The sequence below is a fragment of the Procambarus clarkii genome, chromosome 60 (genome assembly GCF_040958095.1).
Source record: "Procambarus clarkii isolate CNS0578487 chromosome 60, FALCON_Pclarkii_2.0, whole genome shotgun sequence".
Taxonomy (NCBI): Eukaryota; Metazoa; Arthropoda; class Malacostraca; order Decapoda; family Cambaridae; genus Procambarus; species Procambarus clarkii.
In genome coordinates, this window is record NC_091209.1 from 14,500,071 (window position 1) to 14,516,619 (window position 16,549).

General features: G+C 40.6%; 3 protein-coding genes across 6 annotated transcripts in view; 1 reads left to right on the plus strand and 2 right to left on the minus strand.

Moving 5' to 3' along the window:
* The window catches only part of LOC123766797 (nuclear exosome regulator NRDE2), a 177,868-nt gene that overhangs the window by 94,915 nt on the left and 66,404 nt on the right, over positions 1–16,549 (plus strand). The gene's annotated exons all lie outside the window — the stretch shown is intronic.
* LOC138353973 (actin-2, muscle-specific-like) lies at positions 423–2,070 on the minus strand. Its single transcript, XM_069307546.1, has 2 exons — positions 1,918–2,070; positions 423–1,643 (listed from the first exon to the last, which is right to left on the minus strand). Exon 2 carries the CDS (start codon positions 1,621–1,623, stop codon positions 490–492), a length of 1,134 nt encoding a protein of 377 aa, XP_069163647.1. The 5' UTR covers positions 1,624–1,643; positions 1,918–2,070; the 3' UTR covers positions 423–489.
* On the minus strand, positions 10,650–15,037 carry LOC138353974 (actin-2, muscle-specific-like). The gene is made up of 2 exons (XM_069307547.1): positions 14,998–15,037; positions 10,650–11,872 (listed from the first exon to the last, which is right to left on the minus strand). The coding sequence occupies exon 2, from the start codon at positions 11,845–11,847 to the stop codon at positions 10,714–10,716; it is 1,134 nt and encodes a 377-aa protein (XP_069163648.1). The 5' UTR covers positions 11,848–11,872; positions 14,998–15,037; the 3' UTR covers positions 10,650–10,713.

Here is a 16,549-nt window from a genome sequence, read left to right on the forward strand (position 1 = left end):
TTTTCATTGTAAACAAAAACGCGGCCTTTTTCATTGTAAACAAAAACGCGGCCTTTTTCATTGTAAATAAAAACGCGGCCTTTTTCATTGTAAACAAAAAAGCGGCCTATTTCGTTATCAGTATCAATAGTGTTTAGCTTTATTGCTCTCAATACTTTTTATATTTTCCTGCGATACTTGGCAACAATTCAAATGACAATGGAAAACTAATTTTCGTTATATTTGTGTATTATATAAACCGTTTCATAATAATAACGAAAATTCAATTTAGGAAAAGCGTGTATTGGTATAGAATCCTCATAATTGTATATTTATCTAAGGAAATATTCTATCGCGCTATATGTCTTATTTAATATTTTGTTTTACAAAAATATTACCAAAGGTTTACATGTGTAATATGGATCACATTAAAAAACTTAAGATCAGAAACTAAAGTTAATTTTATTTATATCAGTACAAAAATAGTTATAAAATGTTAAGTGTTCTTATTTAGAAGCATTTCCGGTGAACAATGCCTGGGCCAGATTCGTCGTACTCTTCTTTTGACACCCACATGGACTGGAAGGTGGAGAGAGAGGCCAGGATGGAGCCACCGATCCAGACGGAGTACTTACGCTCAGGAGGGGCAATGATCTTGATCTTGATGCTCGAAGGAGCCAGAGCTGTGATTTCCTTCTGCATGCGGTCAGCAATACCAGGATACATGGTGGTACCACCAGACATGACAATGTTGGCAAACAGGTCTTTTCTGATGTCAATGTCGCACCTCATGATCCCATGGTAAACAGTTTCATGAATTCCTGCACATTCCATACCTAAAAGAGAAGGCTGGAAGAGAGCTTCAGGAGCACGGAAACGTTCGTTGCCAATGGTGATGATCTGGCCATCGGGAAGCTCGTAGGATTTGTCCAACGAAGAGGAAGCAGCAGCTACGTTCATTTCACTGTCGAAGTCTAGAGCGATGTAACAGAGCTTTTCTTTGATATCTCGGACAATCTCACGCTCTGCACTTGTGGTGAAAGAGTAGCCACGCTCAGTCATGATCTTCATGAGATACATGGTGAGGTCGCGACCAGCTAGATCAAGTCTGAGCATAGCATGTGGAAGGGCGTACCCTTCGAATACTGGTACGTTGTGGCTTACTCCGTCTCCCGAGTCACTGACCATACCTGTGGTACGACCAGAGGCGTACAGGGACATGACAGCCTGTATAGCCACGTACATTGCTGGCATACCGAAGGTCTCAAACATGATCTGTGTCATCTTCTCACGGTTGGCTTTGGGGTTGAGGGGAGCCTCCGTCAACAGTGTTGGGGACTCCTCAGGGGCAACACGGAGCTCGTTGTAGAAGGTGTGATGCCAGACCTTTTCCATGTCGTCCCAGTTGGTGATGATGCCGTGCTCTACAGGGTACTTGAGAGTCAGGATACCTCTCTTGCTCTGGGCCTCATCACCGACGTAGGCGTCCTTCTGACCCATACCGACCATCACACCCTGGTGACGAGCTCGGCCGACGATGGAGGGGAAGACAGAGCGGGGAGCGTCGTCACCGGCAAAGCCGGCCTTGACCATGCCGGAGCCATTGTCGCAGACGAGTGCTACCTGATCCTCGTCGTCACACATGGTGCTTGTTTTGAAGAGCTCTGAAATATATTTATATAAAATCAGAATCAGACGTCATTAACAAAATATCAAAATGATTATTTACAGATTACTCGTGTTATAACCGCCTATGTATTCGAAAGGACACTCTCATGATGTAAAGTTTTAAAATATTTGCTAGAAATATGTTACAAACCATTATATTTAATAACGTGTGTTAAGTATAGAGTTTAGGAAGTGGGAGTTTAATAAACGATTAATGAAGATCAAATATGAGAATTAAGTATGTAGTGGTTGATGAGAGGAACAGCTCACCTGGCTAGCGTGGTGAAGCCGTGGGCTACTAAGGTGTCTTGGATACAACCTGCCCTTTTATACGGCTCCTGATGACCCTCGTGGGTTGGCGCCAAGTGCAGCCCTTCCTGCCCGACTTCTTGGAACAGTCACTATGTAACTCAAGGGACAGGCAAACGTACACGTTATTGTCAGTGGGTGGTTCATATCAGTGGGGCTTGCTAATTGCTTCACGGTATCTTCTGAATAGGCTACGATCCGCTTGAGAATATTACACAAAGTGAAGAGTTTGGCCCAGTTCCTTATAGTGGTGACGACGCTGGAGTTTAGCCAAGGAACTCGGTCGTGAGTTCAGCCACCTCAGTAAGAGGGGATGCTGCTTGTTACGATACTGCTGAGTTCAGCCGCCTCGGTTTTAACAACGGTCACTCGTTGTTTATACTCGTTCGTGTCCAGTATATTTAAAGTAATTAATAGGTGAATGAATTGTGACATTGTATATATTCCTTGAGTGTAGCAACGTTTCTGATACTGTGCATCAGGAGTTTCAATAGAAATTGTAACAGGGAGTATCCTTAGTTGGACTAGCGCTTGGATATTTGAAAAGGAACTCAGAATTAAAGGAAAATTAATTGAAATGTAAATTCACCACGGCTCTGTCCTGGGACTTGCGGCCCACCGCCTTGCTGCACCAATCCTCATCAAATACTATATAGGTATATTTGGGCCAGGTGGTGGCTGACAGCTTCGGCCAGAATGGCCTGCTCTGCCAAAGTATAGGAAGATGGCACTCGAGGCATATTAGAGTTACCATCATCATCAAGAGGAGCCTCACTACAGCTGGATTCCCAGCTGAGAGACAACCCCGTTACCTAACGCCCTGTAACTCTGATGTTCTTATTGGTCGCGCAGATGGGATCACAGTGAACCCCTGCAAGAACGGCAAACAGTTGGTGCGGGACTATATATGTGTACCAACCCTGGTTAACCCCTATATTGACTTCAGTGTTGCACATCCAGGTGACGCTGCCACTCACAGGGAATCAGCCAAGTCCTATAAGTACAGAGAACTGGATCACCACTACAGCTTTGTCCCCCACTGCGTCCCAGACACTTGGCTCCTGGGGTAAGAGTGCCAACATCATTTTATATATATAGCTTGATAATGCCCGAGGCGTCGTTATCAAGCTATATATATAAAGTTATCAACTTATCAAGGTCTCATATATATATATATATATATATATATATATATATATATATATATATATATATATATATATATATATATATATATATTGATTCAACTACTGGTAAAATTCAGACAAGATGACAAGTAGCCCCTTCGGGAGATATAATATAGCGTAGGTTTTTCAGGATGCAAGACTAATAGAGAATACTTTTTCATCTCACAGCCAATACCACTCCTGATAAAATATGTAACTCTTATATTACTAACCAGACAGCACATCCAAGAGCCGATTCTTTCACACGGTTGCTACACGAACCAGTGCTCAGCTGAGAAGGAGGGATCTCGAATAATACACGGCTGGTTAAATTGTCATTGTTAAATTGGATATATCGTTAAGTTAGGCTGGATTAAGGTGTGCAAATTAGGTTAGGTAAAGTTTAATTAGGCTAGGCTAGAAAGTTTTAATATGAAAATGTTAGCGAAGTGGCTTGACTGGGCTATTCCCGTTGACGTCACACTCATAATGTCTAATATCTGAGGAATCAAGATTGAGTTTTGTGCTGCTTTGCCTAAGCCATCATTATTGCGTTATGTTTGTATTAGGAGGTATCTATATGAAAACTATTCCAAAGACTTTATTCTGTGCAACGAGCAAGTTATTTATGATTTATGTCATGAGATCATTACTACCTTGTATGTGACGTTCTTATGTGCTGGAAAGTTGTCACAGGAAATTATTTATCATCTTGTGGGTTTCAGAGTATAAGAAGCTAATTGAAGTGAAGGTTCTTAGTGTAGGGTTCAGCCAGTTGTTTTGTCTGACACTGATGGTACAACGTGTTCTAATAGCACGTCGCATTTGACGTATACTCTACCTAAGGCCAAAAATCGTCGTACTAGAAAATGAATTGACTCGCGAAATTGACATACTGTCCCGTTTTGGGTCCTCTTGTAGGTTAGAAAAAGGGCACTTTAGTACGACAGTTTCTTGACGTTGGGAAACCTTAGACGGACGGGGTGGAGTGTGAGGTATGCAAGTGTGGTTCAGTCGCACCTCTACAGCTCCTGTAGTACGTCTGGTTGACAGTGGGACCGGCGCGTCAGTCCTCCCACACTCTTCGGGTGACGTAACAGAGGACTCACAAAGTGTTAATTAACAAAGTGTTGCTGTTTCCTGAGTAGGTGCAGTCTCGTTCTTCTTGGCGATGCGCGTGTGGGACACTTGCATACTTCTCTCTAGTATGCTGCTAATCTTAAGTCTTCTTCTATGTTGATTATTCTTGGGACATCTTGGAGAAACAATAATTGCTCTTATGGTTTAATTTTGTATTATTGGTGATAATCACATAGGGGCTTTAGCAAGCATCATGTGATATTGTCTGGTATATTTAACATGGTGAACAGTACTCCTGCACGTGAGTGTCTTTAGGGTTTAAGTCTTTATCTGAGTCTAGTGTGTCCACTGTTTACCATGTTACTGTTAGTACTTACTCCCAGGTATTTATATTGTCCTCAGGTTTCACTATTTTGATTACTGACGATGAAAACTAAAGGGCCATCAGTTATCTTGTGGGCACAAAGAGTTTTTAATAAAGATATAATAAAAGACGTTAAGCGTTTCTAACATCTAGTTGCAAGATAAATAAGTAGAGCCTGACATAGCATACTCTCATAAACCCAATGTACCTTCTTGTATCTAAATAAATAAATAAATAAATGTTCTGATATTTCCAACAATGTATTTCACATCTGCGTTACGGATGAAAGCCTCATAAGCTTGTGTAGGCATAGTAATTATTTATATAGATCTGTAATGTATCTAACCAGTCCGTTCTCTTGATTTGTAACTGTGACAAACAATTAAACTGTTTTGTCGAACCAGAAGCGTCGCATTTTTAACGGGTTGGTCAATTCTTAGAAAGAAAACAGTTTAACCTGCTAACGTAGCCTCAAATGTACAAACTCAAGCAACGCAACTAACCTATCGAAGCCCTGTATATAAAACGATAATACTATGATACTTTAATTTATACTAATACGTCATATTTTCAACAGATTACTAGATTCGTTAACAAAAATTCGGCGTATTAGAGAAGATGAATTGATGTTAACAGCATGCAGCACACATGACATGATGATAACCGGTGATGAGACGTGATGATTTGATCATTCCTCTTCGTATATACTTTTTTTTTAATTAATTACATGTTCTATGACAGGAACAAAAGTTAGGAAGAAATGGCATTGTTTCAACACAAGGAATGCTTGGTAAATCCTGTCTTGTACACTCGTGATAAACTGTGACACACTTAGTCTATTAGACCGTGACACACCTCGTGATAGACTGTGACACCTCGTCTGGTAGACTGACACACCTCGTCTGATAGACTGTGGCACCTCGTCTGATAGACTGACACACCTCGTGTTATACTGTGAGACATATTGTCTGATAGTCTGTGACACATTTCGTCTAATAGACTGTGACACACAAAGTTTGATAGACTGTGTGCTCGTGGCTTCTTACAAGTTAAATATTAGTTCCTTACTTTCAGTCTTATAGATACAAGACTGTTCCTCGACTCTGTGAATGTCACAACAAGAGACAAGGAAGTAACTTAAGATACAAACTTTATACAAAATACAGCTAGAAATAAACGAAACTATAATTACTCCTGAGCATTATACGCAGAATTGCAACGTTGCAATAAACAGTTTCAACAATAAGATAACACCAGACCTGGTTGTTTTTGTTGCAAATTCCTGTTACCTTCGGACACAGGTGTTGTCAAGTCTCACTAGATATCCGTTAGAATAAACTGTGGTGGGGGTGTTGAAGTGTGGGGGTGAAGCACAGGGAGGGTATGTGTGGGGGTGAAGCACAGGGAGGGTATGTGTGGGGGTGAAGCACAGGGTGGGGATGTGTGTGGGTGATGACGTATGGGCGTGAAGCACAAGATGGGGGGGTGCGTAGGGGGTAACAAAGTGTGGGAGTGTAACACAAGGTGGGGGTATGTGGGGGCGTTAAGTGTGGAGGTGGGGCACAACATGGGGCATGTGAGGGCAGTGGGGAGACGGAGGTCTCTCTGACCACATAAGGTCCAGCCACTCTGCGCACGTCCACTTGGCTGCTGTTCAACACAAAATTACTCTCATTCGACTGTTTTCGTTTCTGTTGAAATGGCCGTTGCGCTGCGGGCATCTCAGCCCTGGTCATACTGTGTATAAATAAGATGTGATCTCCCTGGCAGGGATACATGTGTGATATGGAAATGTTTCTTGTGCTTAGTCCTATTGCAAATAGGTTTCGTGGCACCAGTGGGCTCGTATCGTGAAGATTATTATCCCTCAGTCATATTTGCTAACAATCAAGCTCTTCAGCGAACTAGCTAACGGCCAGCCTCACCAAGAAAATAGCTAACTACCAATCTCTCCCACAAGCTAGCTAAAGACCAATCTCTCCAACAAGCTAGCTAACTACCAATCTCTCCCACAAACTAACGTCCATTCTCTCCAACAAACTAGCTAACCATCAATCACTCCAACAAACTAACGACCAATCTCTCCCACAAGCTAGCTAACGACTAAACTCTCCCACAAACTACCTAACGACCAATCATTCCAATAAACTAACAATCAATCTCTTCAACAAACTAGCTTCTCAGAAACCAGCCAAACCAAACCAACCTCTCTAATCCCCAAATTTCATAAATACACACACACACAATATTTGTGCATGGCTCTAGTTCTCTTTTTGTCTATTCCTGATCTTTTCTCACACCAACTATTCTCCGAAGTTTTTTTTTTTAACTTAGCTAAGCAAGACGCGAAACTTTTGCTCTCGTGAGAAGCTCTAATTAACATACTGACCTGTTAAACAACAGCCTCAGTGCATAGTTTCCGGCATCAAGCGTGGAGATTGTCAGCATTGGTAAAAAATAATTCGTAAATTACGCATTGCCAAGTATTTTCAGTCAAGAGCCAGGTAGCGAGTGATACGAAACAAGGCTACAAATAGGAGTGAAGGGCAAGGAGAGAATCTGGCCAGGGTAATAACTGGGGGTCAAGGTAATACAATCAGCTTGAGGTAGAGAGAAATAGTGTATTAAGTAATACAATCAGCATGAGGTAGGGAGAAATAGGGACCAAGGTAATACAATCAGCGTTATGTAGGGAGAAATGGGGCCCAAATACCAATGATTATTTGCCGATTTTTTGTTCGATTCTATCAAACTTGAATTCTTCAAACAAAGATATGAATTTAGTGAAAGGACAAGTGGTGTGAGATAACTGACTAGCAGTAGAGTCTTGTCCACGGCAATGTTTGGCTACTAAGCCATTGCTCAGGGTGGAACTACATCATTGTGGGTCTTGTGCTAATAATATGTATTTATACTGTCATTACCTGATTCAGTCTGCAGGTATGCCTGAGCCAGGCACATGTTACGTTGCACATTGGACAGTTTGCTAACTTGTTTTAAAAGCCTACTTAATTTAGCCTAACCTAGCCCAACCCAACCTAACATAGCCTAACCCAACCTAACCCTACCCAACCCTACACAACCTAACCTAGCCTAACCCAACCTAAAAAAACGATATATACAATTTTTTAAAACTAAGCTCAATAGACTATGTAAACAGAGAAACGAGAATACAAATTTCATATTCTCTTGTAGAAGCGAGGTTTGCGTGCATAAGCTTTCAGTTGTACTGTCAGTACAAGAGAAATTGTTGGAACAATACCACGCTGATTACATCAACACCTACCAGGAAGAAAAACATTTGATCATTGTCTACTGTTTCACAAAATTTTTGTAATAATCTGCATTTGTTCGTTATTAATCCTTTGGTAACCTACAAGGACAACTTTCCCATTCATGGATCCCATCATACTACGGGAAAAAGTAGTTCCAGCTGCCTCGTCTCCTCAAACGACCAACAAGGATATGTTTACACCAGCGGCTGCGGCCTCCGGTAATGTTACCCAAGGAATAAATAGCCTGTACAGCAGGAGGTCCCGCTGTGGTTGGTGCACCAGGCAGGGCTTTCTCACACACACACACACACACACACACACACACACACACACACACACACACACACACACACACACACACACACACACACACACACACACATACATAAGGACCGCCACTCTGTTTTTGTGTGTACTGGCCAAGACTGGCCCCTGGTCCGTGGACTATGTTTAACCTGCGACTAGCACGCTTCCTCCACTACACCTTCCCCAGGTGTATATTAGGAGAGGTCCGCACACTCTCACTACAGAAAACGTGAAGACAAAATTAAATTGGGTCGCGAAGTTTTCTTTAACTAATGCTCCATTCATGTAAGATGCCATTTATGGCGGTGTAGTTCCAGTTGAGTTTTCACTTTATTCTTTGATTATCATTATTATTATTTTATTATTAATATATCCAGCGTTCAATTAGAGTTCATAGATCCAGCCATTTATCTCCACAACCAAAGATACGAAAACTTAATAAAATGATCATTATAACTTACCTCTCTACAGTATATCGATTCAATATTCATACCCAACAGAAAACACAGTAAAAAAATGTAATATAAATATTAACATTTTCTGTATTTCTAACTTCTTCATTAGAGAGACATATTCGTAATGGAAAACACTAAACTCATCAACCTATCAACCACAGGATAGGGTTTAGGCCACCACAATAGTTTACGAACCAGGTAGCAAGTATACTTTAGTTCTAAACGTAGTCCGGGACTAAAGTATAATCTCAAGTGTGTATGCACACTAAACACTAACACACGTATGCACACTTGCACTAAACGCAAGGTACACCTCTGGGTGTAAAATTCCTTGTAATTTAATTCTCAGTCATGTGTAGTTAATTATACTGTCAACGTGCCCAGGTACCACGATTAAGTTTACATGGTGCAGGCGATGAGTCACAATAACGGGGCTGAAGTATGTTGACCAATCCACACACTAGAAAGTGAAGGGACGACGACGTTTCGGTCCGTCCTGGACCATTCTCAATCGACTTGAGAATGGTCCAGGACGGACCGAAACGTCGTCGTCCCTTCATTTTTCTAGTGTGTGGATTGATCAACAAGTTTTCATAGTATTTAAGGCTTTTCGCGTTTAAGGAGACAAGTCCATATTTTCCCACGTGTACATTTTTGTTTTGGCCAATTTTAAATGTAAGTTTAGCATTTAAAATAACTAAGAAAATGTATATATTTTTATACATTTATAAAACATTCATTTCAAACAAATATTATTGGTATCTTTGAAAAGATAAAATGTATTCTATCAATCCTGGCATTCGATTTTGATTCGTCTTATAATTCATTTAAACAAAACGTGGCTTTAGACAGATAATTGTGAATATTTACATGATGAAAAACAATCAATATTTTGAATGTAGGCAAACTATTCTTATTCGCAGCACCTGTTATGCTGCGTTTGTGTGAAAATTTCATAAATATCAGAGTTATATTAAATTCGATTTAATAATCCCAAAGTTACTAGTTTCGGGATACGTAATATTAACAAAACTGACGTCAAGGTTCAAATTTCGGACGAGAAAAACGAAAATGAAGCTAATTGGTAATCTGGAGTTTTGCGTTTATTTCATATACTACTTTTCCTCTATTCTGTGATATTCCCGAGGCCTACCTCTTCTCACCGCTCTTGTAGCAACTCTAACTTTCTGTGTACTCCAGCAGTTCTCTAACTTTTTATTGTACTGTAGCAGCTTTCTCTCTATATATACTGTATCATCTCTCTAACTATACCCATGTACTGAAGCAGTTCTATAACTGTATATGTATTGATATGTATTGTAGCAACTCTATAACTCCGTCTATGTATTGTAGTGGCTCCATAACTGTCTATGTATCTACACCTATGGCAGCTCTTTAATTCTGCAAATGTGTTGTAGTATCTGTTTAGCATTATGTACTGTAGTAGCCTTCTAATTGTCTAGGTACTGTAGCAGCGTTCTAACTATGTATGATATAGACATATATATGTATAATATATATATAATATATATATAATATATATATAATATGCTGATTAGTAGTGTATAAATGTATGTCCACGTCTGTGGAAGGAAAAAACTCACAAAACTTCCACTACGGCATGATGAGTCCCATGTTGTTACGTGCGTCGCGGGGTTTGTTTACATCAGTACAGCTGCACGTGATGCTCGGTCCTGCTGCTCTTGCCGCCAAATTACTGCTGCCATGCGCGGGCCCGCCTTCTAGCCACCGCTGCCTTTAGCGGCCACACCACAGCCGCCCGCAGAGAATGTTTGTGTGTGTGTGTGTGTGTGTGTGTGTGTGTGTGTGTGTGTGTGTGTGTGTGTGTGTGTGTGTGTGTGTGTGTGTGTGTGTCTGTGTGTGTGTCTGTGTGTCTGTGTGTCTGTGTGTCTGTGTGAAGACTTGGGAAAGGTCCTCTCACAGAAAAAAAATACGACTGTACATACTCAAACTTAAATTATCTTAGCGTAGGTTTAGTACAAATCTGAATTAACTGTTTACTTTCAATTAAAGGAAAACGCATGGCCATTCTTTGTTGTGAATTTATTTGCAGCGATTACAAATTCAATTTCATTCCAATGAAGTATAATTTAGAAGCACTTGCGGTGGACGATGCCTGGGCCAGACTCCTCGTACTCTTCCTTAGTGATCCACATGGTCTGGAAGGTGGACAGAGATCCCAGGATGGAGCCACCGATCCAGACGGAGTACTTACGCTCGGGAGGAGCAATGATCTTGATCTTGATGGTGGAGGGAGCCAGAGCTGTAATTTCCTTCTGCATGCGGTCAGCAATACCAGGGTACATGGTGGTACCACCAGACATGACAATGTTAGCGAAGAGATCCTTCCTGATGTCAATGTCGCACCTCATGATGGAGCTGTGGACGGTCTCGTGAACACCAGCAGATTCCATACCCAGGAAGGAAGGCTGGAAGATAGACTCAGGGCAACGGAAACGCTCGTTGCCGATGGTGATGACCTGACCGTCGGGAAGCTCGTAGGACTTGTCCAGTGAAGTAGATGCAGCAGCAACATTCATCTCATTTTCAAAGTCGAGGGCAATGTAGCAAAGTTTTTCTTTGATGTCGCGGACAATCTCACGCTCAGCGGTGGTGGTGAAGGAATAGCCACGTTCAGTTAAAATTTTCATCATGTATGCAGTTAGATCACGACCAGCAAGGTCAAGACGAAGGATGGCATGAGGAAGGGCGAAACCTTCATAGACGGGAACCATGTGAGTGACGCCATCACCAGAGTCGCACACCAGACCAGTGGTACGACCAGAGGCGTACAGGGACAGCACAGCCTGGATGGTAACGTACATTGCGGGCAGGTTGAAGGACTCAAACATGATCTGTGTCATCTTCTCACGGTTGGCCTTGGGGTTGAGGGGAGCTTCAGTCAACATTGTGGGGCACTCTTCAGGGGCGATACGAAGCTCATTGTAGAAGGTGTGATACCAGATCTTCTCCATGTCGTCCCAGTTGGTGATGATGCCGTGCTCGATGGGGTACTTGAGAGTCAGGATACCTCTCTTGCTCTGGGCCTCATCACCGACGTAGGCGTCCTTCTGACCCATACCGACCATCACGCCCTGGTGACGGGCTCGGCCAACGATGGAGGGGAAGACGGCGCGGGGAGCGTCGTCACCGGCGAAGCCAGCCTTGCAGAGGCCGGAGCCATTGTCCACAACTAGAGCTGTCTGTTCCTCTTCGTCACACATAGCTGATGGTCTGAATTAACTCTATCTGAAAAGATAATAATAAGAATTTAATAATGAACAATATTTTTTTAAATTGTACTTGGGTGTATGAATATATATGTTGCTTCAGCAACAATACTAATGATATGAATGTGATAACTGTGTATTAATGATCTTACTCAGATCGTTTCTTAATTGATGAATTAAAAATGGATCTAAATTGTATGAATCATTACTAATGTTAACATTATGTGGCTTTGTAATTTGTATTAAAGGATATTCAATAATGATTCTGTTTAAAATGTTTTTACAATTAGTTATTGAAGAAGACTTCTCCCAATCAGTTTGGTGAGAATTTACTTACAATTTAATGAATAGAGTATTAAACAATTGGCCATTTTTTATAGAATATTTATGCTGAGAAATTCGAAATTTAAAATCTTTGGATGTTTGACCTATATAGAATTTATTACAATCTTTACAAGGTATTTTGTAAATGATGCAGTTATCACTACTGTTCCTAACTAATAATTTTCCAACTGCGTTTTCATAATTAAACAAATGTATATCAAAAAGTTTCAAGGCCTTGACAATATTTTCGATCCCAGAAAATATGGTAAAAATTCCGCCCTTTTTTTTTTATTAGGAGCAAATTTTCTCAGTGCATATTTTTTTATAATATATACATTGTGCTTTGCTACGGCAAACTTCCAAAAAACCCCTAAACCCTAGCGGATAACAGAGCTTGAGACTAATGGAATATTCTTAAAATTCTTCATCCAAGAAATCTGGACTAACAATCTCAAGAGCTCAAAGATACAAAGATCTGTGTATCGACTTGAAGATACAAAGAGGAGAAAAATGATTGTTTTACATTGTATATGCTCTGATAAATAATGAACATGCAATAAATTGGTCACAGGCTTTCTGTAGACACTAAACTTTAGTGAAAAATCTATGAATAAGTATATATAAAACTGGCAAACATTTATCAATTTCAGGCTCTATAGTAAATTATATAGAGGTGACTTGATCATTAAGTTTAGCTAAAAATCATCTGAATTTACATTTGAAGGACCAATACACAAAATGCCATCAACGTATCTAAACCATGGAATGATTCCAGGGGTAATTTTGCAAACAAATTTATTTTCGAAAAATTCCACGTACAAATTTGAAAGCAATGGAGATAATTAGTGGATTCCCCATTGTCATTCCAAAAGTATGTCAATAATACTCATTAGTAAATGTAAATTTTACATCCTTTCATACATAGCTTAACGAGATTGACAATAATATCAGAAGACAAAGGTAGAACATCCTCAATAAATTTATTTCAATTTCAATTTCAAGGTAGAACATGGTTCATTAATTTATGAGTAAGGGAGGGTAACTATCAGGGGAAAGCGCCAAGCCATTACGACTATATAGCCCTTGGAAGGGGTCAGGATAAGGATTTGGGATGGGACGGGAGAAAGGAATGGCGCCCAATCTCTTGGACGGTCTGGGATTGAACGCAGACCTGCATGAAGCGAGATCGTCGCTCTCTACCGTTCAGCCTAAGTGTTTGGAGAATTTATGAACAATGTAATCAAGAATATCATCAAGAGGAACTCTAGTAAATAAAGAGCATACATCAAAACTGAGTAACTTAACATCAGGATTAATTTAAACCTTGTTTATTTTTTAACTAATTCAATTGAATTTGTCAAGTGTGAAGATGAAATAGTTTCTAACAATGGAGACAAGATTTTGGTGAGCCATTTAGAGAGCTTGTAAGAAATAGATCCCACAGAACTAATGACAGGTCCACTACAGCACCGCTCCTGTGCCAGGTAAGTTCACTATGGGCTCACCATAGCCCGTGCTACTTGCCACGCTCCTGTGCCAGGTAAGTTCACCATGGCCTCACCATAGCCCGTGCTACTTGCCCCGCTCCTGTGCCTGGTAAGTTCACTACGGGCTCACCATAGCCCGTGCTACTTGCCTCGCTCCTGTGCCAGGTAAATTACGGGGTCACCATAGCCCGTGCTACTTGCCCCGCTCCTGTGCCAGGTAAGTTACGGGCTCACCATAGCCCGTGCTACTTGGAACTTGTTCCGAGTAGCTGAATCTATAACAACAACAACAACAGTGACAGGTCTAATAGGATAGCTAGGCTTATGAGTCTTGGCAAGGTCTTAGAGATACTGTAATGAAGGAGATGAGTAAGTAAATTGCTTAAGAAGATCGTTATGGTTACTTAAAAACTTCCACAAACTACTACTGACGGACTTGATGATGTCATCAAGAGTATTTTTCCTAAGTTTGGTGCATGTGGAGGATTGGTGGAGAAGATCATTCATTTGGGTAATATATTCCACCGTGTCTAAAATAACAACAGTGCTGGATTTGTAGTTAACTTAACTAACTTAACTAGTTAACTTTACAAACTTAACTAGTTAACTTTACAAACTTAACTAGTTAACTAACTTAATTAGTTAACTGAACTAACTTAACTAGTTAAGTTAGTTAAGTGAACCTGATGTTAATTAAGTTAACCTGATAAGTGAACAAAAAGTTAATCAGTATTGATGTATGCTCTTTATTTGGTAAAGTTTCTTTTGATGATATTCTTGATGTTGAGAAATACCACGAATGTTCAGTCATTCCTTAACGTCTATGATAAACTACTTTAGGTATAGTATTTAAATGTTCTCAACCTGGGCTGAGGTGAGGGGACACAGGCCACCGTAACTGTAATTATTATAACGACTGGCAACCTAACAGGGTCCAGGACGGACCGAAAAGTCGTCACTTTCATTTCATATATGAAATATTTCATTTCATATATGAAATGAAAGGGCTGGGTTATTTGTTTACGTTTTTGCCACTTATTTCCCTCTAAACCAACTGTCTTCACGGATAATATATCGGATTTTAACGCCAACATTCCCAACGGACAAAATGTGATGTACTAGAAATCATAGCGGCTCACAAACATTCACGTTTTCTACGCGTGGTCGCTCGGTTAGATTAGGCTCGGGTGTTGTAGTACACCATTTTCTGCCTGTTGCGGGAGCACGAGAGGACAGGTTGAATTGACATGGATTTAAAATCGAGTGTACGCGGAGGATCCACTGTTCAACTATGTTGTTTTTTTCGTAGAAGATGGACGTCAAGGCGACTTACCGAGCACTGGCCGACACAGGAGTCTAGAGCTGACTGAGAGACCTGCACTAACCGCATGTTCTTTTATAGGGAACACCGGCAAGGCTGGACATGGAAACGTGTATGCTGAATAAATTAAGTTGTTATGTCTCAAAGCTAAATTTTTCCTATCTCTCTCTCACTTGAACGCTGAAGCCATTATGTGAAGGACGTGGTGGGCAGGGAAGATGGATAACAGCCAATTTACTGCCTTCAACCAATTTACTGCCTTCTCATGAACATTAAATTCGAATTCCCTACAAGACGGTTTTGTTCTTTCTGTTTTCAATTCCGTAATAGTAAAACCATGACATCTGATAGAGGGAAAGTTTGTTGTGGTCGTTCGGGCTGTACCGTTATGATGAAATACTATTAAATCGTCCCCTGGCCGGGGAGGATTTACTGGGCGCAAATCCTTAACTATAGTCTCTGTTTAACTCAACAGTAAAATGTGTACTTGGTTGTAAAAACGATTCTTCGCGGCGGGGATCGTATTCCAGGGACCTGCCCTAAACGCTACGCGTACTAGTGGCTGTACAAGAATGTAACAACTCTTGTATATATCCAAAAAAATAAAAAAAAACAGCAGTACACTCCTGTCACGTCAGGGCCAAGTAACTCATGGGAGACTTGTAGTAACTAGTGCAACTGCTGCGAAATGTGATATGGATCTCCCTTTGACCTCTAGGGTGAAAATGCATGAAGAGAAGGAGAACGAGAGTAAGGGGAAGACGGGACGGTGAACTCCTTCACACTTTCTCAGAGCTGGATTGAAAGTCAGAAGAGTATTTCAGTCGTTCGCACCAACATGTCTCAAGTCTACTTTACCAGTCTTCAGAAGACAGACTTTAGCCTGAAGTAGTGTCATCACTCAGCCTTCAATAAGGAAGAATTAACTTAAGGACTATCGGTTAATATAGTGATAATGATCTTTTGAAGCAGTGGAGAAGCTTCAGCTTTGTCCTCGTCTTACAGAGACCAAGTGGTGAGACTGTCATAATAATACCTGGCAAGAGCTAATTGGTGTGTCTCTTGTGGCCTGGGGTTAAGCGAGACTTAACATGGTAATCAGTATCTACTTATTATTACATGTCAAACCATAGGAGTTCTAGGAGCTATTCCAATGAAAACAATAAATGGATTTTATTTATTAAATCTTGTAAAATTCTTCATTAAAAAAAAAAACTGACCGAGATACTGCAGACCAAAGCCTTAACTTTATGTCTAAATGTTTGAGTGCATATAAATTGTGATTCATAATAAAAATGTCAACCCTATATTGTCCTGAGAATCAGTAAGAATTAATAAGATGTCCACCAAACTCTGAAAGCGATCCTCTGGTTCTGTTATGTCCAGACTAAAAAAGTCTGGGATGAGGGTTTCCTGTCCGATGTTGTCAGTCCGGGAGACATTGTAATGTTATGTGATATAGTCGTTTTTACCTCATGTTTGGACATGAAGTACTTGGCCCGTGTGTGTTCACAGGAAAGGTCATGGACCCATAATGTTAGAACAAGCTCTGATTATGTTACAA

Coding starts and splice junctions, on each gene's coding strand:
- LOC138353973 (XM_069307546.1), bottom strand. CDS start 1,623: ATGTGTGACGACGAGGATCAGGTAGCACTCGTCTGCGACAATGGCTCC.
- LOC138353974 (XM_069307547.1), bottom strand. CDS start 11,847: ATGTGTGACGAAGAGGAACAGACAGCTCTAGTTGTGGACAATGGCTCC.